This window comes from Mchenga conophoros, linkage group LG19 (genome assembly GCF_057382185.1).
Source record: "Mchenga conophoros isolate Kocher_MC1m ecotype Shallow Benthic linkage group LG19, M_conophoros_male_GT1.1, whole genome shotgun sequence".
NCBI lineage: Eukaryota > Metazoa > Chordata > Actinopteri > Cichliformes > Cichlidae > Mchenga > Mchenga conophoros.
The window spans coordinates 2,590,804-2,616,591 of NC_140544.1; the positions used below are offsets into that span (position 1 = coordinate 2,590,804).

The 25,788-nt window shown below is 40.2% G+C and overlaps 1 protein-coding gene across 2 annotated transcripts in view; it reads left to right on the plus strand.

Moving 5' to 3' along the window:
- Nucleotides 1-20,942, plus strand: part of galcb (galactosylceramidase b) — a 51,959-nt gene extending 31,017 nt beyond the window's left edge. For both annotated transcript variants that reach the window (XM_085256311.1, XM_085256310.1), the window contains exons 8-17: nt 6,484-6,639; nt 6,846-6,970; nt 7,355-7,482; nt 7,583-7,672; nt 7,758-7,847; nt 7,936-8,080; nt 8,187-8,367; nt 8,530-8,693; nt 19,338-19,414; nt 20,049-20,942. In XM_085256311.1, the coding sequence (XP_085112437.1) occupies nt 6,484-6,639; nt 6,846-6,970; nt 7,355-7,482; nt 7,583-7,672; nt 7,758-7,847; nt 7,936-8,080; nt 8,187-8,367; nt 8,530-8,693; nt 19,338-19,414; nt 20,049-20,192 (1,300 nt within the window). In that variant the 3' untranslated portion in view covers nt 20,193-20,942. The remainder of the gene's footprint in view (nt 1-6,483; nt 6,640-6,845; nt 6,971-7,354; nt 7,483-7,582; nt 7,673-7,757; nt 7,848-7,935; nt 8,081-8,186; nt 8,368-8,529; nt 8,694-19,337; nt 19,415-20,048) is intronic.
- The last annotated feature ends 4,846 nt before the right edge of the window (nt 20,943-25,788 follow it).

Below are 25,788 nucleotides of genomic sequence, written 5' to 3' on the forward strand. Positions count from 1 at the left end.
GAATTTATTGATTCCATGTACAGCATCGGTTTATTTCCACTGATAACAAGACCGACCAGAATAACATCTCATTGTGCAACTCTATTAGATAATATATTTACAAATATAATAGAAGGAAAGATAAAAAGTGGGCTGTTAATCAATGATATAAGTGACCATTTACCAGTCTTTGCATCGTATAATTGCCATTATAAAGTGAACAACGATGGACATAAGATTATTTACAAAAGAATAAGAACAGAGAAGACCTTAAATTGTCTTAGAAATGAACTTTTAAAGCAAGATTGGAATATTGTGTATGAACAAACAGAAGTTAATAAAGCTTACGAAGGATTTTTAAGAACATTTAACACATTACTTGATAAAAACTGCCCAGTAATTGAAATCAATAGGAAACACAACTATGCAGGAAGACCATGGATGACAAAAGGACTACAAAATGCCAGCAAAAAAAAGAATACCTTATATCGAGAATTCATAAAAAAGAGAACAATAGAAACTGAAATGAAGTATAAAACTTACAAAAATAAATTAACTAATATAATGAGATCCTGTAAAAGAGAGTATTACATTAAAAGGTTAGAACACAATAAAGATAACACAAGAGATATATGGAATGTATTAAACAGAATAATCAAAAATGAATCAAGGAATAATGATTACCCTGGATACTTTATAGAAGGGACAAGAAGTATTAATAACATGGAAGAGATAGTAAATGGCTTTAATGAATTCTTCGTAAACATAGGGCCAAAACTGGCAGAAGAAATAAAGGTTGATGGAATAGAAAGGGACACTGGTGAAAATATTGAAAGGAATAGTAGCTCAATGTTTTTAAGAGCAGTGGAAGAGAAAGAGATTTATGACATGGTTAGAGGACTTAAGAACAAAACCAGTACAGACTGGAATGATATTGATATGGTAACGGTAAAGACAGTTATTGATGGTATCGTAAAACCATTAAAATATATATTCAACTTGTCGTTTCAAAAAGGAGTTTTTCCACAAAAAATGAAAGTTGCTAAAGTTATTCCCATTTACAAAACCGGTGAAAGACATAATTTTACAAACTATAGACCAGTGTCAATACTCTCCCAGTTCTCTAAGATACTGGAAAAACTCTTCATAAAAAGATTTGACAGTTTTGTGGAAAAATATGAATTAATGACAGATAGTCAGTATGGGTTCAGAAACAACAGATCAACAGCTTTGGCACTGATAGATTTAATGGAAAAGATAACGGAATGTATGGATAATAAGAGGTATGCGCTCGGAGTTTTCTTAGATCTAAAGAAGGCGTTTGATACTGTTAATCATGAAATTCTATTAAAAAAACTGGAAAAGTACGGGTTTAGGGGAGTGGTTTTGGAATGGTTAAAAAGCTATGTAGGGAATAGGCAACAATATGTACAAATAAATGAATATAAATCTAATTTGATGGATATAGCTTGTGGAGTACCTCAAGGTTCAGTACTGGGTCCAAAAATGTTTATTATGTACTTAAATGATATCTGCAGAGTATCGGAGATTTTAAAGTTTGTAATATTTGCAGATGACACAAATATACTGTGTGCAGGTGGGGAATTGCCACAGGTTTTGGAAATGATCACACAGGAATTAACGATATTAAAGAAGTGGTTTGATATAAATAAATTATCATTGAATCTCGATAAAACCAAATTTATGTTGTTTGGAAACCAAAAGAAAAACATCGAAGTAGAAATATGTGTTGACAATGTATATTTAGAAAGAGTAAATGAAATAAAATTTCTTGGGGTGATCATTGACCACAAGCTCTGTTGGAAGCCACACATTACTTATGTTCGGGGGAAATTGGCACGGGGCATTGCCGTCCTGGGAAAAGCAAAGCATATGTTGGATCAGAAAGCACTGCACATTTTATACTGTGCTTTACTACTGCCATATATGAGCTACTGTGTAGAGGTCTGGGGAAACACATACAAAAGTAACACACAAACAATAACTATAATACAGAAAAGGGCCATTAGATTAATAAATAATGTAGGGTACAGGGACCATACAAATGCACTCTTTGTCAAAATGCAAGCTATTAAATTCCAAGACTTGGTGAAGCTTAAAACAGCGCAAATAATGTATAAAGTCAGAAATAAATTGCTTCCCAAAGAAATCTGTAAATTGTTCATAGAAAGAGAAGGTGGGTATAACTTAAGAGGGAAATGGAATTTAAAAATACAAAGTGCTAGAACAACTTTAAGAACTATGTCAATCTCAATTGCAGGAGTTAAATTATGGAACAGTCTAACAGAAGAAATAAAAGACAGTCAAAACATAAAACAGTTTAAAGTAAAATATAAAAACCTAATTTTAAATAAGTATAAGAATGAAGAAAACGGGGTTAACCCAGGACGGTAATGTTGCTGGTAATGGTGTTGCGGTTCTTTTTTGGTTGTTTTTTTGTTTTTTTGTTTTGTTTTGGTTTGTTGTTTTTCCATAACTTGTGTATCTGCAAATATACACATTCTGTATTTTTCATATGAAAGAAACTATACTGTGGTGGGGCTTGCTAATTTCTTGTTTTTGATTTATGTATGTTATGTTTTGTTTTACTTCATATGTTTATATGTTTCATATGTTGTTTGTTTAATTTAAGACAAAAAAAAATTAAATGAATGAGAGGTAAAACTTGAGGGGGTAGGGACAAATAAGTAAATACTTCAGCCTACTCCTTTTCAAACAAATAATGGAATGATATTTTGTAATGATTGTGAAGGCACATGTTTGAAATGTTTGAAATAAAAATGAACTGAACTGAACTGAACTGAATATTATATACAGGGAGTGCAGAATTATTAGGCAAGTTGTATTTTTGAGGAATAATTTTATTATTGAACAACAACCATGTTCTCAATGAACCCAAAAAACTCATTAATATCAAAGCTGAATGTTTTTGGAAGTAGTTTTTAGTTTGTTTTTAGTTTTAGCTATTTTAGGGGGATATCTGTGTGTGCAGGTGACTATTACTGTGCATAATTATTAGGCAACTTAACAAAAAACAAATATATACCCATTTCAATTATTTATTTTTACCAGTGAAACCAATATAACATCTCCACATTCCCAAATATACATTTCTGACATTCAAAAACAAAACAAAAACAAATCAGCGACCAATATAGCCACCTTTCTTTGCAAGGACACTCAAAAGCCTGCCATCCATGGATTCTGTCAGTGTTTTGATCTGTTCACCATCAACATTGCGTGCAGCAGCAACCACAGCCTCCCAGACACTGTTCAGAGAGGTGTACTGTTTTCCCTCCTTGTAAATCTCACATTTGATGATGGACCACAGGTTCTCAATGGGGTTCAGATCAGGTGAACAAGGTGGCCATGTCATTAGTTTTTCTTCTTTTATACCCTTTCTTTCCAGCCATGCTGTGGAGTACTTGGACGCGTGTGATGGAGCATTGTCCTGCATGAAAATCATGTTTTTCTTGAAGGATGCAGACTTCTTCCTGTACCACTGCTTGAAGAAGGTGTCTTCCAGAGACTGGCAGTAGGACTGGGAGTTGAGCTTGACTCCATCCTCAACCCGAAAAGGCCCCACAAGCTCATCTATGATGATACCAGCCCAAACCAGTACTCCACCTCCACCTTGCTGGCGTCTGAGTCGGACTGGAGCTCTCTGCCCTTTACCAATCCAGCCACGGGCCCATCCATCTGGCCCATCAAGACTCACTCTCATTTCATCAGTCTATAAAACCTTAGAAAAACCAGTCTTGAGATATTTCTTGGCCCAGTCTTGACGTTTCAGCTTGTGTGTCTTGTTCAGTGGTGGTCGTCTTTCAGCCTTTCTTACTTGAGTGGGATTTCCTCTTCTCGACCCTATCAAAGTATGGCATAGGCCCTAATTATATCTCCTTTGTTAAGCTGCTTTACACAAAACCTAAGGCCTCGGTTAATACAAGTAATATATCTTCTAGTCCTTTCCTCCTCCACCGCTCTACAAGACAAGGGTGCCCTTTGTCCCCATTGCTATTTGCACTTGTCATAGAACCTCTTGCCATTCAATTACGCTCTACAAAAGATTATAAAGGAATAAGGAGATTTGGTGTAGAACATAAGGTCTCTCTATGCAGATGATTTTTTTGCTATATATCACTGACCCTACTAAATCATTGCCAAAAATTATGACAGTTTTAACTGAATTTGGGAAAATTTCTGGATACAAAATCAACTTAACAAAAAGCATATTGTTTCCGATTAGTTCTTTAGAAAAATTAGATAGCGCTACATTGATCTCGTTTCCTTTTACAATCTCAAATACCTTCAAATATCTTGGAATAACTGTAACCCGTGAATTCTCTGGCCTTTTTAAACATAATTTTGTTAATTTATACCATCAAACTGAACAGAACTTGGAAAGACTGTCTAAACTGCCCATCTCGCTTGCTGGCCGAGTAAATATCATTAGGATGAGCACTTTACCCAAATTGTTATTTTTGTTTCAATGTATCCCAATATTGATCACAAATTTTTTTTTAAGAAAATAGACCAGTTAATCTCTCAGTTTATCTGGAACAAAAAGACACCCAGAATAAGAAAGATATTTCTCCAAAGATCCAAGATTACAGGAGGAATGGGGTTGCCTTGTTTTCAGTTTTATTATTGGGCCTGTAATATACGTTGTATGTCATTCTGGGGCGGGGAACATAGACCTGATTGGGAACGGATGGAAAGTATGACTTTTTTCTCCAATACTCTTAAATCTTTGGTTCATTCAAACTCAGATCTGGGTAAGCATAAATGTAAAAATCCGGTAGTGTCTGACTCACTAAAAATTTGGTCTCAAATTAGAAAGCATTTTCATTGGCGTCAATGTTCAATCTTTACACCATTAATTCATAATCAAGCATACACATTGCTCTCAGGATCAACATTCCAGCTATGGAGTTCCAAAGGGATACACACAATCAAGGATCTGTTTATTGATAATCTTTTTCCTTCGTTTCAACAACTTCAGCAAAGATTTTCCATAGAAAACAGAGATTTTTTTCAAGTATTTACAAATACGTCATTTTTTTAAAGAAACGTTTCCATCCTTTCCCAATGAACCACAAAAGCTAGTTTCAGATGATCTATTCTTAATGAACCCGCTAAAGAAAGGAGCTATTTCTAGGATCTACAACCAACTTTTGCAAATAGACAGTACAACTACATTGGACCACTTGAGATATGCTTGGAGTGAAGAACTGGCTACTAACATCACTAAAGATCAATGGACTAAGGCACAAGAACTGGTTCACTCCACTTCTGTCTGCTGCAGGCACAGACTACTACAATTTAAGGTCTTGCATAGGCTCCATCTGTCTAAATTGAAGGTTTCAAGGATGTTTCCAGGGGCTGACTCAAGATGTGATCGATATGGCCAGAATTCTGCCTCATTGTCACATATGTTTTGGACATGTCCTAATATCGCTACCTACTGGTCTAAAATATTTAAAACTTTGTCTGATATTTTTAAAAAACAGCTCCCCCCAGACCCAGTAATGGCACTATTTGCTGTAGCTACAGTTAAAAACTTAAATAATAAACAAATTCGTGCTCTGAGTTTTATAACATTGCTTGCAAGACGCCTTATACTTCTAAATTGGAAAAATAAAGCCCCCCCAACTCATTCTGCTTTATTAAGAGACACAGTGTATCATTTACAGTTGGAGAAAATTTAATTTTCATTAAGAGATAATGTTAAACAGTTTTACCTAATTTGGCAACCCTTTATAGATTACTTTAATAAGTAAAACTGGGAGGTATGGCCTCCTCCCATATCTGCCCCAAGATTATATATATATATGGGTCTACGCAGGTGTTGTTGTTTTTTTGTTGTTGTTTTTTTTTTTTTTGTTTGTTTGTTTGTTTGTTTTTTTTGGGGGGGGGGGTTCGTTTGTTTTGGTTTGTTGGTTTGTTTTTGTTTGTTTTTGTTTTTTCCCTCTCTCCCTCCTTTGAATATACTTATTTAGGATAATAAATGTGTATGTATAGACATAGATATGATTGTTTATATAATGGTAATTATATTTTATGTAAAAAGGATGGGGAGAGGAAGGGAGGGAAGGGGGAAAAAGAGGGGAGGGGAAGGGAGAAGGGGAAAAAAAACCGATGTCAATGTAAATGAGATATATACTTTGTTGCCTGATTTGAATAAAGAAAGGAAAAAAAAACAAACAGAGGTGACCATGCCTTTGACATTACCGCCCCTAGACTCTGGAATAATCTCCCAGTTGATATCCGTAAATTGGAATCAACTCAGTCGTTCAAATCATGCTTAAAACACACCTGTTCAACTTGGGGATGGCAAGTGTCCTGCACTACACCATGCAATGTAATTTTAATTGTAACTGTACTACTTGTTCCTTGTTCTGCCCGCATTGCAGTACACTAGTCTTTCAAATGTGCTATAGAAATTAATTTTGACTTGACTTGACTTTTGTATGTGGTGATCAGGGCTCACTACCCGGGTACCACCACAATAACAGAGGCCCTGAAGACACAGAAGAAGCTGTGGTCGTCAGAGGACTACAGCACCTTTAACAATGAGGTGGGAGGAGGTTGTTGGGCTCGTATCCTCAACCAGAACTATGTCAATGGACAAATGACAGCGTAAGTTAAAAAACAAGCAGTACATGCCAGTAAAAATATTAAACATTACACAGAATGTTTTTAAATTTATTGAATTTTAATCAATTTGATGGTAAGTTTATTTTTAGTTAGAATAAAGTGTAAACTTGGTGAATACATGCTTTGGACAGACTGTTAAGCCTTAATGTTGAACAATGTGGTTAATATGACTGTGATCCTTCCTCCAGCACCATCTCCTGGAATCTGGTGGCCAGTTATTATGAGGATCTCCCATTCGGCAGGGATGGGCTCATGACAGCTGAGGAGCCCTGGAGTGGCAACTATGTGGTCGAGTCTCCAATTTGGATCACGGGTCTGCATACAGAGACAGATAGTTTGAAAATGTGTTTCAGATCAACATAACATTTCTCATAATAGCAAAGTTATTAGAGAGTGGTCAGTGGTCATAAAGGTCAGCAGTGTACTTTTAAATCCAGAAATCATGACACCAACCCTTAAGGTTCTGAGTAAATATAATTCATTATGTCACTGCATTTTTAGTGTTGACTGTATGTTGCATACTGATGGGGTAGACTGCATAGAAGACATCTCACTTGTGAGACAGATTTGATGGGTTGGCGAAAGTTTTGGCATGAAAGCAATCTGATTTTTTTTTAGAAGTGAATTAGTTTGGTAGTTGTTAGGTCTGGCTAGTGATTGTTTTGTAACCCTTTGTTTTCAAATGTTTTCCTTGCAGCCCACACCACACAGTTCACCCAGCCAGGATGGACCTACCTGCAGACTGTTGGACATCTGGCACAAGGTGGAAGCTATATTGCCTTGACTGATGGGAAGGGAAATCTCACTGTTGTCATAGAAACAATGGTAAGTTAGTTACACACACACACACACACACACACACACACACACACACACACACACACATGAATGCTCCTTTTAACAAAGCTTTTTGTTTCCTTTATAGACTCACAATCATTCAGTGTGCATAAGACCTCCACTACCTCCCTTTAATGTAACATCCCAAAATGCAACTTTCTGGCTAAAGGGGTCTATTGTAAGTTCATGTTATCTTCTTGAATCTTGCTTAGAGTTTCTGACTTGTACATCTCTCATGTTCAAGATTATTTATTTCTTCTTAGGCATCCATTAAAGAGCTCCAAGTGTGGCGGTCACAGTTTGACTTTAAGACGAACAAGCCCTCCTTTTTTGAGAAACTAAAACCCCTGAAGGTGCTGTTTACACTCTGAAGAAAGATGCACCTCAGTGATATGTGGGCACCAGTTTGTCAACTGTAACACTGTCTTTATATGACATTAGCTTGTAGATGGCTCGTTTACCCTGAATCTGGCTGAAGACGAGGTTTACACACTGACCACTGTTAGCACAGGAAGCAAAGGCAGCTATCCCGACCCACCTCCCTCAGCTCGCTTTCCTAAAGTGTACAAGGATGACTTTGATGTTCGTAAGTTAACCATGTGCATGAACCCAAAACTCACCGAATTTTTAACGTCCATTAAAATGACATAAAATGTGACCTTTATTTTAAATCTGCTTCTGTGTATGTATAGGAAGCCCACCTTTTTCAGAAGCTCCATACTTTGCTGATCAGACAGGAGTGTTTGAGTACTACATTAACCTGACTGATCCTGGACCTCACGTTTTCACCTTAAGACAGGTTCTAACAGAAAGGCCCATCACATGGGCAACGGATGCTGATCAGACCATTAGTGTCATCGGAGACTATTACTGGTGAGTAGTCCTGTGACTACTATGATTACCTTAGTTGGGTTAGTCACTACTATCACTAACCCAACTAAAGTAATTCATGGGGTGTCTGTGGCTGAGGAGATAGGCAGACACACAAAATATTTTTTTTTTTTCTCCACCCTGTTACATTGTTATTTTATACAGGCAGAGCCTGACAGTGACATGTGACGTCTTCATGGAGAAGATGAATGCTGGTGGTGTGTTCATAGCAGCCAGAGTGGATAAAGGGGGACAGTCAATCCGCAGTGCTAAAGGAGTCTTCTTCTGGGTGTTTGCTGATGGCACCTACAAAGTTACCAATGATCTTGGTCAGTACAATCTGTCTCTGCTCCAACCTTCTATAAGAATGATCAAAGATGTCCTACCATTAGTTAATGATTGAGTCTTAAAAAATGATCAATCTGTCTTTATTAATGGGCTGTGTACCACAGGGTTTTGATGTTCCACTAGTTAAACCATTACTTACAAAGCAATCACTTGATCCCGCTGTCTTAGCTAGTTCTAGGCCAGTCTTCAACCTTTTGAAAATTGGCCTAACATTAATATTAGATTTGTCAACTCTTTCTCAAATTTTTGAAAGAATAGTCCTAAAACAAGTAACTGATCATCTACAGCGGATTGATTCTTATTAAAAATGATAATAATACATTTTATTTAAAAGGCGCCTTTCAGAACACTCAAGGACACTGTACACAGCAGAATAATAAAAGTAACATAAAAGCATGCAGTTTACATAATCATAAAAACATAAGACATAACACAAATATAAAATTAGAATAGTTTCAGTCAAGTTTCACAACTTATCAAAGTACTGAAACAGCATTAGTTAAGGTTGCACATCATCTCAGTACAGCGTTCCATACTGTTGCCCATTAGTGATGGGATTTCCGGCTCTTTTTAGAGATCCGGCTCTTTCGGCTCGGCTCACTAAAAAGAACCGGCTCTTCAGGTTGGTTTGTTGCTTTAATTAATTTATTATCAACAATAATATAAAATTATGCGCAAAAGGAATTACTAATGTAAAAAAGTGGTTTTATTTATATATGTTTAAATATAAATATATGCGGTGGCCCCTAGAGACAAAGCACGTGCAAACTCTAAAGCATATACAAACTCCAAAACACATTTCTAGCGTTAACTGAACTTCCAAAACAGAGCTACCTAGATCACTTAAATTACACAATTGAAAGCATATGTGTATTGTTTGTGTATTTATAGACAAGCACTTACATATATTCAAATATTTTTTTTTAAAAAAAGTTCATTTACCTGTTTCAGCTAAACGGGCTGGCCTCGTTTTGCGCCGACAGAAATGCAGCTCTGTGTGGTAAGACTCGCGGTGGCGGCTTGTGTGTTTACATCAACGCGAAATGGTCCAAGAACTCTGTGCTAGTTTCTAGTTATTGCTCATTGCTGGTGGAGTTTGTGACTGTTAGATGCAGACCTTTTTATTTACCACGGGAATTCACCACTGTTTTCATTATCGGAGTGGCGCTTAGAAGAGCTAGGGCCGAACTTTCTCGGGCCATCAGAGAGGCGAAGCGCGCACACGCCCAGAGAATCCACAACCACTTCAAGGACAGTGGCGACACACGGCGCATGTGGCTGCTGAGCATCAACGGCTCCTCTGTGGAGATCGTCGACAGCACCAAATTCCTGGGCGTCCACATGGAGAAGGACCTTGGCTGGTCCCTCAACACCAGATCCCTGCACAAGAAAGCCCAACAGCGTCTCTTCTTTCTGAGAAGACTGAGAAAGGCTCGGCTTCCACCACCGATCCTGACCACCTTCTATAGAGGAACTATCGAGAGCATCCTGAGCGGCTGCATCACTGTCTGGTTTGGGAACTGTGCCATATCGAACTGCAAGACCCTACAGCGGATAGTGGGAACAGCAGAGAAGATCATCGGGGTCTCTCTCCCCTCTATTGAGGACATCTACACCACACGCTGCATTCGCAAAGGCACCAGCATTGTGGCTGATCGGACACACCCCTCTCACACACTCTTCACACTCCTGCCATCTGGAAAAAGGTACCGAAGCATTCGGGCACACACATCCAGACTGTGCAACAGCTTTTTTCCACAAGCCATCCGTCTCCTCAGCAAAAAGGGACTGGACTGATAAACACACACACACACACACACACATTATCACTCAGCTTAACTCAACTACCTCAAAACATTGAGACTGCCCTGACTAATCAACACAAGTGCAAACACACTGACCTACACCACCAAACTATCGTACACACCAACCTATTACTGGACTTTTTGCACTAACTTCTTTACTTCCTAATTTTTGCTGCTACACTAAGGAATGTTTACTGTTCCTCCTCTACCTCAACTCATCATCACAAAACCTTATTATTATGTTACGTTGTGTTTTTTTGTCACACTGTCACTTTGCTGCTCTTGTTTGCACATTTACACGTGCACTTTGTTGTCTGCTGTCTGTTAACAAGAAAAAAAAAGTCTTCCTTAGATAGTTAGATAGTTAGTTTTTGTTAATTTATGTTGTAATTTAAGATAAGATAAGATAACCTTTATTAGTCCCACACGTGGGAAATTTGTTTTGTCACAGCAGGAAGTGGACAGTGCAAAAGTTATGACGCAAAAATTAGAATACAATAAGAATAAATACAGTACACAGCTGTACAGAATAGAATAAAATAATATACTATATACAGTAGAATAAAATAGAATAAAAATATACAATAAGATAAAAATAGAATACGAATGCTATATACAACTGAGTAAAAATACAACGATGCCAGAAAAGATTATTGCACTTAGTGTTATTGCACATGTGTGGATGTGTGTGTTTGTTCAGTTAAAGTCTTTGTTGTGGAGTCTGACAGCAGTGGGGAGGAAAGACCTGCGAAATCTCTCCGTCCCACACCGTGGGTGCCGCAGTCTCCCACTGAAGGAGCTGCTCAGTGCTGTCACAGTCTGCTGCATGGGGTGGGAGACGTTGTCCAACAGGGATGACAGCTTGTCACTCCTGTCACTCACCACCTCCACTGGGTCCAGAGGGCATCCTAGAACAGAGCTGGCCCTTCGGATCACCCTGTTCAGTCTCTTCCTGTCCCCAGCAGAGATGCTGCCGCCCCAGCAGACCACACCATAAAAGATAGCAGAAGCCACCACAGAGTCATAGAAGGTCTTCAGGAGTGGGCCCTCCACCCCAAACGACCTGAGTCTCCGCAGCAGGTACAACCTGCTCTGCCCTTTCCTGTAGAGGGCGTCTGAGTTATGAGTCCAGTCCAGTCTGTTGTTCAGATGAACACCAAGGTACCTGTAGCTGTCCACAGCCTCTATGTCCATACCCTGGATGTTCAGTGGTTGCAGTGGAGAATGCTTGTGCCTGCGGAAGTCTACCACCAGCTCCTTGGTTTTACTGGCGTTGATCTGGAGGTAGTTCAGCTGGCACCAGTCCACAAAGTCTTGAGTCAGTCCTCTGTACTCCTTGTCGTCCCCATCAGTGATGAGGCCGACTATTGCAGAGTCATCAGAGAACTTCTGCAGGAAGCACTGGGTGGAATTGTGGGAGAAGTCTGCAGTGTAGATGGTGAAGAGGAACGGAGCCAGAACCGTTCCCTGTGGGGCCCCCGTACTGCAGACGACCCTGTCCGACACACAGCCCTGAGTCCTCACATACTGTGGTCGGTCGGTGAGGTAGTCCAAAATCCAGGTAGTGAGGTGATGGTCCACTCCAGAGTTCTCCAGCTTGTCCTTCAGAACCGAGGGAAGAATAGTGTTGAAGGCACTGGAGAAATCAAAGAACATGATTCTCACAGTGCTTCCAGCGGTCTCCAGGTGAGCGAGGGAACGATGTAGGAGGTGAATGACGGCATCATCCGCTCCAATGCCAGGCTGGTAGGCAAACTGAAGTGGGTCCAGTGATGAGCTTGTTAGGCGCCGAAGCTGAGCCAGGACCAACCGCTCCAGGGTCTTCATCAGGTGGGATGTCAGAGCCACCGGCCTGTAGCTGTTGAGGTCCTTGGGGCGTGAAGTCTTTGTTAGTCTATGTTAGGTCAGTCTGTCTTGTCTCTGCTAGCCAGCTAACTAGGCCTCTTAGTTAGCTAGTTTAGTGTTTTCTGTTAATTTATGTTGTAAATTTATGTTGCATGTAGCACCTTGGTCCTGGAGGAACGTTGTTTCGCTTCACTGTGTACTAACTGTATATGGTTGAAGTGACAATAAAGCCAACTTGACTTGACTTGACTTACTACCACACACCAAATCCGATTGTTGATACTTCCTGGCTTGTGTAGCCACTAGGTAACAAAAGCTCAACACTGCGCCCTAGCATCCTGGAGCACTTCTGTTGTCTTTTGTATGTGCTTCAGAGTTTGTACATGCTTCTGGGTTTTTACGTGTTTTGGAGTTTGTACGTGATTCTGAGTTTGTACATGCTTCTGGGTTTTTATGTGTTTTGGAATTTTTACATGTTTTGGAGTTTGTACGTGCTTTGTCTCTAAGGGCCACCATAAATATACTTTATTTATTCACTCCACATAAAATGTAATAAATAAATCATATACAGTGGGGCAAAAAAGTATTTAGTCAGCCACCGATTGTGCAAGTTCCCCCACCTAAAATGATGACAGAGGTCAGTAATTTGCACCAGAGGTACACTTCAACTGTGAGAGACAGAATGTGAAAAAAAAATCCATGAATCCACATGGTAGGATTTGTAAAGAATTTATTCGTAAATCAGGGTGGAAAATAAGTATTTGGTCAATAAGAAAAATACAACTCAATACTTTGTAACATAACCTTTGTTGGCAATAACAGAGGTCAAACGTTTACTATAGGTCTTTACCAGGTTTGCACACACAGTAGCTGGTATTTTGGCCCATTCCTCCATGCAGATCTTCTCGAGAGCAGTGATGTTTTGGGGCTGTCGCCGAGCAACACGGTCTTTCAACTCCCGCCACAGATTTTCTATGGGGTTGAGGTCTGGAGACTGGCTAGGCCACTCCAGGACTTTCAAATGCTTCTTTTTACAGAGCCACTCCTTTGTTGCCTGGGCGGTGTGTTTTGGATCATTGTCATGTTGGAAGACCCAGCCTCGTTTCATCTTCAAAGTTCTCACTGATGGAAGGAGGTTTTGGCTCAAAATCTCACGATACATGGCCCCATTCATTCTGTCCTTAACACGGATCAGTCTTCCTGTCCCCTTGGCAGAAAAACAGCCCCATAGCATGATGTTTCCACCCCCATGCTTCACAGTAGGTATGGTGTTCTTGGGATGCAACTCAGTATTCTTCTTCCTCCAAACACGACGAGTTGAGTTTATACCAAAAAAGTTCTACTTTGGTTTCATCTGACCACATGACATTCTCCCAATCCTCTGCTGTATCATCCATGTGCTCTCTGGCAAACTTCAGACGGGCCTGGACATGCACTGGCTTCAGCAGCGGTACACGTCTGGCACTGCGGGATTTGATTCCCTGCCGTTGTAGTGTGTTACTGATGGTGACCTTTGTTACTTTGGTCCCAGCTCTCTGCAGGTCATTCACCAGGTTCCCCTGTGTGGTTCTGGGATCTTTGCTCACCGTTCTCATGATCATTTTGACCCCACGGGATGAGATCTTGCGTGGAGCCCCAGATCGAGGGAGATTATCAGTGGTCTTGTATGTCTTCCATTTTCTGACGATTGCTCCCACAGTTGATTTTTTCACACCAAGCTGCTTGCCTATTGTAGATTCACTCTTCCCAGTCTGGTGCAGGTCTACAATACTTTTCCTGGTGTCCTTCGAAAGCTCTTTGGTCTTGGCCATGGCGAAGTTTGGAGTCTGACTGTTTGAGGCTGTGGACAGGTGTCTTTTATACAGATGATGAGTTCAAACAGGTGCCATTCATACAGGTAACGAGTGGGGGACAGAAAAGCTTCTTACAGACGACGTTACAGGTCTGTGAGAGCCAGAGATTTTCCTTGTTTGAGGTGACCAAATACTTATTTTCCACCCTAATTTACGAATAAATTCTTTACAAATCCTACCATGTGAATTCATGGATTTTTTTTTTTCACATTCTGTCTCTCACAGTTGAAGTGTACCTCTGGTGCAAATTACTGACCTCTGTCATCATTTTAGGTGGGGGAACTTGCACAATCGGTGGCTGACTAAATACTTTTTTGCCCCACTGTAATATGTCTGTGAAGGTTCTCAGTCATCCAGGTCATCGTAGTCAAAGGAGCTTGCAAAGAAAAGCGTCTGGACTTCTTTAAGTTGCTTGAAGACGTTTCACCTCTCATCCGAGAAGCTTCTTCAGTTCTAAGGTCAAATGGTGGAGACAAAACGCCAAAACACAAACTTAACAATGTGGTGTATGCTGTACAGTGCAGCGAGGAATGCTCAGACCTCTACATTGGAGAGACCAAACAGCCACTTCACAAGCGCATGGCACAACACAGAAGAGCCACCTCCACAGGACAAGACTCAGCAGTCCCTCTGCATCTTAAGGATAAAGGACACTCTTTCGAGGATGCCAATGTTCACATTTTGGACAGAGAGGACAGATGGTTTGAAAGAGGAGTGAAAGAAGCCATCTATGTCCACTGTGAGCGACCATCTTTGAACAAAGGCGGGGGTTTACGACACCAACTCTCTGCCATCTATAATCCAGTTTTGAGATCCCTTCCCAGACGCCTTAACGCCCACTCACATCCTGGGCCATCTGACCTCAGGAATTCGCATGATAAGGTGGGGCCAGGTTTCACAATGAACTCACCCGAAACTCTGGCTGATTGGGACCCACACCCAGTTTCACACCTTGGCTCAGGCGAATAGAGAATCATCAGGGGGTCCTTTTGTCCCTCTGTGGGGGGTTACTCCCACTAGGTTTATATCTGGGACTCTCCACCATTTGACCTTAGAACTGAAGAAGCTTCTCGGATGAGAGGTGAAACGTCTTCAAGCAACTTAAAGAAGTCCAGACGCTTTTCTTTGCAAGCTCCTTTGAAATCATATAATACAAAAACCAACTATTTACATTTTAAACTTTTAACAATTTAAATTTTCAGCTTTTTCCTTTTAAACAATTTTAAAGTGAAACAACACAAAACACTGCAAACCACAACACAATTAAATATAAATTAAAATATAAAAACAAAAAGAGCTTGCATATTCTGTCATATGGGCCTGCATGAATAAGCTTTCTGAATCCGTTATCATCCGCAACTGAAAATAGTTGTGGATGATTACTATACCTTTCTAATGTGACGTTATTGTCCCTGGCTCTCTTTCTCTCCCGCTCTGTTCCTGTGCTACTGCAAGTGTAACTACCGCCCCTCCCCCCTCTTCCCAGCACAAAGTACAAGCCTCGCATGCGGAGTGAAGCGGAAAAAAGGTGCGAGAGAGAGAGAGGGTGAGAGAAAGAAAAACAACCCCACGGCTCGCGATAAGGAGCCGGCTCGCGTCGTTCACTTCAAAGAGTCGACTCTAAGAGCCATTTCGTTCGCGAACGACACATCACTATTGCCCATAATATTCTATTAGAGCAGTTAAAGCATGTCGTCCCTCTCTGAAACAGCAGGATGGGTGTTGGTGTCCCTGTTTTGTTGGTCAAAGCGGGCAAAAAACTGGTTTAGGGTGTCAGGTAAGGTGATGTCCGGGGAGTTTGTGTGCGACTGTCCTTGTAGCCAGTGAGTGTCTTGATCCCCTGCCACATGTTTCTGGAATTGTTTGTGTTAAAGTGTTCCTTGATGCACTGTTTGTATTTCCGCTTGGCTTCTTTTATGCGTTTAAGCAGAGATTGGCGTGCCTCTTTGTTGGTCTCCTGATTTGAAGGCACTGTCCCATGCTCTTAGTAGGGCTCGCACCTCACTGTTGAGCCATGGCTTCTGGTTCGGGAACACTTTAACAGTCTTTGTTGTTGTTACACTCTCGCTACAGAAGTTGATGAATGAGAGTACAGCAGATGTGTGGCCCCCCAAGTCTGATCCTTCTGCAAATGCACTCCAATTCATGTTATCAAAACAGTTTTGTAGGGCCGTGGTGGCTTCCATGGTCTACTCTCGTACTGTTTTTACAGATGGTTTTTGTCTTTGAATTAGAGGTTTAAAGGGAGGGATCAGGGACAGAGAGAGATGGTCTGAGAGTCCAAGATGAGGCAGTGGGGTGGCTTTGTAAGCATCTGGGATGTTGGTGTAGACCTGGTCAAGTGTGTTGTTTTCGCTTGTTGGGAAGCTCAAGTTTTTAAAGAATCCAGGCAGGACAGATTTCAGGTTTGCATGGTTAAAATCTCCTGCCATGGTCACAGCGCAGTCCGGGTGCGTTGTTAGCTGTTTATTAATCGAGCGCTGGAGTAGCTCCATGGCTGACTGCACTGCAGTGGTTTGAATTACATTCATCTAATACAGGGAGTGCAGAATTATTAGGCAAGTTGTATTTTTGAGGAATAATTTTATTTTTGAACAACAACCATGTTCTCAATGAACCCAAAAAACTCATTAATATCAAAGCTGAATGTTTTTGGAAGTAGTTTTTAGTTTGTTTTTATTTTTAGCTATTTCAGGGGGATATCTGTGTGTGCAGGTGACGATTACTGTGCATAATTATTAGGCAACTTAACAAAAAACAAATATATACCTATTTCAATTATTTCTTTTTACCAGTGAAACCAATATAACATCTCCACATTCACAAATATACATTTCTGACATTCAAAAACAAAACAAAAACAAATCAGCGACCAATATAGCCACCTTTCTTTGCAAGGACACTCAAAAGCCTGCCATCCATGGATTCTGTCAGTGTTTTGATCTGTTCACCATCAACATTGCGTGCAGCAGCAACCACAGCCTCCCAGACACTGTTCAGAGAGGTGTACTGTTTTCCCTCCTTGTAAATCTCACATTTGATGATGGACCACAGGTTCTCAATGGGGTTCAGATCAGGTGAACAAGGAGGCCATGTCATTAGTTTTTCTTCTTTTATACCCTTTCTTGCCAGCCACGCTGTGGAGTACTTGGACGCGTGTGATGGAGCATTGTCCTGCATGAAAATCATGTTTTTCTTGAAGGATGCAGACTTCTTCCTGTACCACTGCTTGAAGAAGGTGTCTTCCAGAAACTGGCAGTAGGACTGGGAATTGAGCTCGACTCCATCCTTAACCCGAAAAGGCCCCACAAGCTCATCTTTTTTTTTTTTTTTTTTTTTTTTTTTTTTTTTAAATGACATCAGAAACAGCAGTATGCGACATTACGTGATGGCAGAGCTTCAGTTCATCCTTTGTCTTTTTTTTTTTTTTTTTTTTTTTTTTTTTTTTTAATAAATAGGACAGGGGGAATGAATGAGAGAGAGAGGGGGAGAGAAAGAAAGAAAACCAAAGAGGAGAAGAGACGGTGAGAAGGGGGGGGAAGAGAGAGAAAAAAAAAAAGAACTCCTGGGTCACCTGTATGGAGAAAAAAAAAAAAAAACAAACAAACAAAAAAAACAAACAGAGGAGACAGCAAACAACAAAGAGCAACATAATAATAGAGAAAACAAAGCACCATCACAATAAACTAGCTAGTCATAGATATCAATATTTACTAAATAATAAACGATATTGTGCAGCACGCAAGATAGACAGCGCACAGTGTGCTTTGAGGCAGCAGCCAAGAAAGCTTTAGTCCGTGTCTGTGAATACCCATGTGTGCATACCTGTGTGGATCAGCATGCTTGCATTCCAAAGGTTTCTCCATGTAATGATCTGCTAGGGAGTGTGGGGGCCCCACAAGCTCATCTATGATGATACCAGCCCAAACCAGTACTCCACCTCCACCTTGCTGGCGTCTTGCTAGAGCTCTCTGCCCTTTACCAATCCAGCCACGGGCCCATCCATCTGGCCCATCAAGACTCACTCTCATTTCATCAGTCTATAAAACCTTAGAAAAACCAGTCTTGAGATATTTCTTGGCCCAGTCTTGACGTTTCAGCTTGTGTGTCTTGTTCAGTGGTGGTCGTCTTTCAGCCTTTCTTACCTTGGCCATGTCTCTGAGTATTGCACACCTTGTGCTTTTGGGCACTCCAGTGATGTTGCAGCTCTGAAATATGGCCAAACTGGTGGCAAGTGGCATCTTGGCAGCTGCGCGCTTGACTTTTCTCAGTTCATGGGCAGTTATTTTGCGCCTTGGTTTTTCCACACGCTTCTTGAGACCCTGGTGACTATTTTGAATGAAACGCTTGATTGTTCAATGATCACGCTTCAGAAGCTTTGCAATTTTGAGACTGCTGCATCCCTCTGCAAGATATCTCACTATTTTTGACTTTTCTGAGCCTGTCAAGTCCTTCTTTTGACCCATTTTGCCAAAGGAAAGGACGTTGCCTAATAATTATGCACACCTGATATAGGGTGTTGATGTCATTAGACCACACCCCTTCTCATTACAGAGATGCACATCACCTAATATGCTTAATTGGTAGCAGGCTTTCGAGCCTATACAGCTTGGAGTAAGACAACATGCATGAAGAGGATGATGTGGACAAAATACTCATTTGCCTAATAATTCTGCACTCCCTGTAGACTCCAATTTTTCCTGTTAAGGAGTCGTCGTCTTCATACAGTAAGGTTAATTATGGAGTTCCACAGGGCTCTATGCTTAGGCTAATTGTATGTACATTATGCCTGCTTTCTTTAGGAAGTGTCATTAGAAGGCATACTATGCTGTAATTCATTATTATCAGGATGTCCTAAAAACTCCCCGAAAAGCCTTCAGATGATCCAAAATCCTGCAGCAAGAGTACTGACAGTACTGACAAAGAAACTTGAGGCCACTGCTGTTAAGATTTGGCACTGTATAAATAAAATAGAATTGAATTGGTTCATCACACTTAACTCCAAACTGAAAACCAAAATCATCACTTATAGTCTTTTATTTCGTAGACAGTTTCTCCATAATTTCCATAGTTGGACAGTTTGTTGTTTCTGTGCCTCTCATCACTGTTCTTTTGTCAACAGTTGGCGAGACTGTACTTGCAGAGGGACAGTCTGGTACTGAGGTACATAGCTGGTACACCTTGTCACTCACTGTAAAAGTAAGTAGACACTTTTTACTATTTCTAATGTTTCTTTATACTCTCACTTCTTCCACTGTTATGATGATTAAAGGAGTTTGTAATCCAATAAACCATGTTAGGACGTGGAGATTAGATCAACTCAGATTAGCTACTCTCATTATCAATAGTATTTTGAGTCAGCATCTAAATCACATGAGAGATTTAAGATGATGTATTAGCAAGACAGAGCAAAAAATCTGCCTTTTTCCTACTTGGATTTTATATGGAGGTTTGTTTGTTTTTTAGGTGATTTGTAGATTTGTAGGTGTGTTAATACAGTATGTCAAAATCAAGAAATAACAGACGTCACACTTGAGGTTGTTCTGAAAAAAGGCAAGGTAAACAGTTTGTGATCATATATGAAGACAAAATAAAAGGGAAGGATTATAACCTTGACGACACAGTTAACTGGGGCAGTAATCAGTCCTGCTTGCTGGTAGCTGTGCAGGAACAGTCCTTTCTGGTGTAGGTTATTGTGTTGACACACTGTAACTGAACATTTCAGCAATATGCCTGTCTTGTCACAGCCACATTAATTTACGAATTAACCTATGAAAAGTCTATCTTTTTGCGCGGATTTGAAAATGTAAAGATGTTTTTCTCTTTACTGTAGGGACAGTATGCATCAGGGTCACTGAATGGATACCCTCTGTGGAAGAATGCTGTGATACTGACCCCAAAGGCTGGCTGGGCTGCCATAGGAACACGCTCATTTGAACTGGCCCAGTTTGATAACTTTGCTTTGGTGGCTGAGTGATGAATTAACTTTAAATCATGATTTACACTATGCTGAATGTCCTGATTCATTTATGGACTTGATTAGTACTTTACAGCCGATAGCTTCAAGCATAATAATGTTGTGTGTAAAATTTTGGGCGATGTATTGACAGAAATGGGTTATAGTATTTAATTACCATGTAATTATGCATCACTGTGTTTTTTTTTGTTGGAATGATCCTGTCATATCAAACCTCAGTCCTGAACAGAAATTAATGTCTTTCTACAGCTCACAGCCAACAAAACACTGGTTTAAGACCTTTCTTTGAAGAGATGCCAAGACTTCAAGATAAGGCTGGAATTGTTTTGGGGCATAACTTGTAGTGAATCGTGTGTTTGTAGCACATCAGAATCCATCACACTTGTACAGGATGTGCCTTATAGCCTGGTGTTAGAATCAAATGACCATATTAGTATTTGGTGTTAGCCGTGTAGTTGGCTTGTCACTACCATAGGAGCATCCCTCAGTTCCCTCAATGGGCTCCACCCCTCATTTGTTGCATCTGTTTTCAAAACAGCTAAGTTTCAACACACCACGCTTCTCGGAAATAATACTTAATGTCTTGGTGGTTTCCTCCATCTCCATCTTTTTATATACAGTGTATGTGGAGGAAAAAAATATATCATATGGCACTGAATCCTGGAACTTTGTTTGATGTGATTGTAAATGATTTTATAGTTTGACTTTATATTGTCTTAACTGCTTTGAATAAATCAAATAGAAAGCCAACCACAAGTGTAGTGTAATCCGTGACTCCCCATTAATCATGTCTGCTCCCTACTCCCATATAGCTAACTGCACAGTCACCAGGATAACCTAAGATGGCAACACAAGCACTACATTTTAATTTACATTCATTAAAATCAGCTAAATTTAGGGTCCAATCCTGATTTATTCCCTGTGCTTTGAATACCCTAGTTGTCAAAAGTGGAATAACGCTGGGATTTGGTTTAGTCAGTAGAATCTCCAGGTTAGGATTAGATATACAAATTCTGTGGAGAAGGACAGGGAAAACTACTGGTCTAGGTGTTTGTCTTACTCATTTTTCCAGTCCTAGATTGTCCAAACTAATGTAAACTTCTGAGTACCATGGCCAAAGGATATGGAAATCTTAATTTCAGAAACTCTTATAACACTGTTGCATCCCATGAATATGAGAATTTAAGCAGGCTTACCAAAGGTGATCACATGTTTTGTTTTTGTGTTGTTTTTGTGTTTGTTTTTTTAAACACTCACTCTACTCCATGCTGTTCATGACATCTGTGTTCTTTCTTTGCACCATGATTGGGGTTGTTGAAAAGTCCAATCATCAAGCTCTTCTCACAGTTCCATTGTTCCATGCTGGTCCGGTGTCAGGCTTCCAAGCTCCAAAGTAGAGCTTTCAAGTTACTCTGCAGCTGTTTTCATTGAAGAACCTTACACACACAGAACAAGATGGAAAAAAAGTAGCAACAGTTGCCTCTGTTTTCTTGCAGTTTGCATAAGGCTCCATGACACAACAATAAACAAGGCAGCGTTCCCCACTAAAATGTATAATAATATTAAGAAAGCTCAGAAGCTGTTAAAAATCGTGGGATTAAAGTCAAGGATTTAGGTTTAGGTTAAGCTCCATGGGCGTAAACGAAGTTTTATTTTTTATTTGGGGTGGGGAATTTAAGGTATAAGGTTTCAAACCTATATTCAGACGTAGACAGCATATTGAGTGGGTTGGTCAGCACGTACCACATTGCATCTGGCAGATCTGCCCTTTATACTAGTAAATGGACGAACTTTATAAATTGCCTTTCTACAAAGGTATTGCTCATCATTCACACATCACTAATAACTAATAATAACTAATAACTCCAATTTCCTTGGCAGCACCTGGAAATTGGAGTTATGGCAGACTGCACAATTTCCCCTCTGGCATTTATCATGGCAATGGAGTTGGTTATGCAGGTATCCCAGTGGGTAGTGGGATGTGAGAGACTCAAGAGTGGCCTTCGTCTTCTACCCATTAGGGCCTACATGGATGACATGACCATCATTACAACAACAAAACCATGTACTAGGCGATTGCTACAGAAGCTCCAGGAAAACATAGAATGGGCAAAAATGGAGTTTAAGCCAAGTAAATCTTGCAGTATCTCCATCATAAAAGGAAAACTGACAGCCTAGCAATTCTATATCAGTGGAGAACCAATTCCAGCAGTCTTAGAGAAGCCCATAAAGAGCCTGGGATGGTGGTATAATGATACGTGGCAACTAGAACAACTAAGGCAGATCTTGGCTGATGACCTCAAGCAGATTAACAACACTGCACTCCCAGGGAAACTGAAGCTCTGGTGCTTCCAGTTTGGGTTATTACCCAGACTACTGTGGCCGCTGACAATGTACGAGGTCTCACTCAATCATGCCAATCAACTAGAGAGGCTAGTGAGCTCCTACATTAAGAAGTGGCTCGGACTTCCCAAATGCCTCAGCAGCGTTGGACTCTACAGCGACGGGATACTGTCATTGCCTATCCCTAGCCTGGTTGAGGAGATTAAATGTGCAAAAGTAAGGCTTGAGATGTCACTCACGGACTCCCGGGACCCCATAGTGAGAGGCACTGCTCCCACCCTAGCAACGGGGAGGAGGTGGACCACAGCCACATCTGTGCTACAGGCGAAATCCGCTCTTCGGCACTGTGATGTGGTCACGTCCAACAGGGTAGAGGAGGATTTGGTCTTGGCGCAGTAACACCTTGGTGGCAACAGGCATCTGTAACTGTTCTGGTTACAGATGCCTGTTTTATTGTTGTGCCTGAAGAATAAATTCCTCGTTTAGAGCCTCTGGGTCTGGGACTGATCCAGCATCGACACTGTCAGCAGAGGATGGTCCAGCTGCTAGTGTAGAACTTTTAGCAGGAGGTGAAGCTGAAAAATGTTAAATATTAAACATTCATTAAAATGGGTTGAAATAAATGTACAGTACACATAATAAGTAGTGATTTGCATGTTTTCAGTTAAGTTTTTACTAAAGTTACAACTTTTAAATATTGGCATCAAATAAGTCATCTCACACACTCACTGACCCAAATCATTCAGTACAAGTGCCCTCTAGGGTAGTGTGACATCTGTAGTGCTTTTCTACATTGTACATTAATAAATTAATGAGTGTGACTATAAATCCAGATAGCTAATGACTTTTTGACACTACTTTCCTGACTTTGTAGTAGAGCTGGGCGATATAAGATTTTTTCATATCACGATATGTTTTTTTCATTTCAGGCGATAACGATATATATCACGATATAAGCCAAATAACTATATTTGTAAGATTTAAATGTGCCGTTGCTCACAAGTAAAATTTTAAATAATCAGCAGCTTGTTTTTATTTAAATATTTATTTCCCATAATAAGTTCAACAGGGTAGATGTACTTAAGGAACATGAGACTTTTTCAGATAAATAAAGGCAAATATTGCAAACTACACAAAAGGCAGCCGCTAAAGCGTTTAAGTTTCAAAATAGAACAAACGAAACAGACTAAATTGTCAATTCCACTTAGAAACAAAATAATAATTCTAAAAATAAATCTTAGTTTGTTTTACAGAAGAACAGACAAAACTGACTAACTTTTGTCAATATCAAATAAACTGAGAACTAAAAGGAAATTCTCAATCTCTCCTTGTTGTATAGCTTAGCTTTTCAAACAGTTTTAACAGTTACTTTAGTCTGACAAAAGCCGAATGACGAATTAGCGCTTCCAGTCAGAGACTGAGGCTACGTCCACACGTACACGGGTATTTTTGAAAACGGAGATTTTCCGTCCACACATAAAGGCAGAAATGAAGGAAAACGCTGCTATGAACATGCCAAAGCAGCAGGTGGAGCTAGATTCCTAACCATGCAGAAATGTTGGCCAATCAGAAGTCTAGAAGCCTCGGTGGGAAAAAGTAAACAAAGCTGGGGCATAGAAGCAGAACCGAGTCGTATGTGTGGACGGATAGTAACTTTGTGTATATGTAAGCATTTAAACACTGCAGAGAGTAGAATTAACAGTAACAGTATTGTAGAAATTCATTTCACCGAAACAATAACGTGGCACACAGCGTGACGTAAAAAAATGCGCACACCTTTGACGCTGTGTTTTCTCAGTTTTTCTAGTCCACACGTAAATGCAAAAACGGAGTTTTCAAAAATATCCACCCTGGCCGGAGTTTTTAAAAATCTCAGTTTTCAGTGACCAAAAACGCCGTTTACATGTGGACAAAAGGTGCAAATGCATAGAAAAATCTGCGTTTTCAAAAATACCTGTACGTGTGGACGTAGCGCATGCACCAGTCTATTGTATTTCCAGACTTGCTTTCGGCACAATTTACAGTGAACGCTACTCTGTTTTTTGTCAGAGTTGAAATAGCCGAAATACCTTCACACTACGGAACTTCTATGGCTCTTCCGTTCGACAATCTCTCCGGCATTGGAACCATCATCTGTTTTCTCTTCGGTAACCTTCGGTCACGCTCGGTTGACTTTTCTAGTCGGCACACTCATTTCCTCCATTACCCGGGCGGTACGGTGGGTGGCTGCTTCCCAAACAAATACACATGTGCGGCTTGGCACTTGTGCTGTACGTAACAAGTCACGTGACGTGACGCTGCGGCTGTGATTGGTTCGGCTCTGTGCTACTTAATTTGGATTGGCTGTTCTGTTTTTCTTTTTTTTCTTTTTTTAAGAGGAGACGAGCGGCAAGGTCTATCGCAATAGTTTAATTTTTCTATCGAGAAAAAGTTATATCGCAATACATATGTTATCGTTCTATCGCCCAGCTCTACTTTGTAGTGCATAACATTTGACACTTCAAACTAGTACTGTGACTTAAGAGTTTTGTACAATGATGATGCTAACTACCTCAGGGAGGTAATCAGGTAACCTCTTAAGAAGTATATAAGTTATATAAGAATCTTGGTGTTCATATTGGTAACATTATATAACATTTGTTATACTAGAAAGTCTCGAAGAGAATTATCAGGTCTGGTTTTCATGAAGATTTTTAAAATTACATTTGTATATACATGAGTGTGAAGACCATACTACACACACACACAAAATTGTTCAGGTGGGTAACACCAGAGGTTCAGTATGGCTAGCTTTGGTGATGTGAACGACACACGGGGAGGTAATAAGGCATATATAACACTATTTTCACGTTAGCAACAGGACATGTAGGGCAGCTGTCACCTCACAGCAAGTAAGTAAGTAAGTAAAATTTATTTATATAGCACATTTCACAGATAAAAATTAGAGATGGACCGATCCGATATTACGTATCGGTATCGGTCCGATACTGACCTAAATTACTGGATCGGATATCGGAGAAAACTAAAAAATGTAATCCGATCCATTAAATATCACGAAAGCACCTCACAAAACTTGCAACACGCCGTAACTCACCTCAGAACGTTAGCACGTCGGAGCAGTATGCATCACGTGATAGAGCGGCTGTGGCATGCGGGACCTGTCGGTGGTCTGGATAGCATTTGGAGCTTCGCTAGCAACCCGGCATTTCATCTCCGACAAAGTTATCCCGAGAGAAGTAAAGCAAGTGTGTAA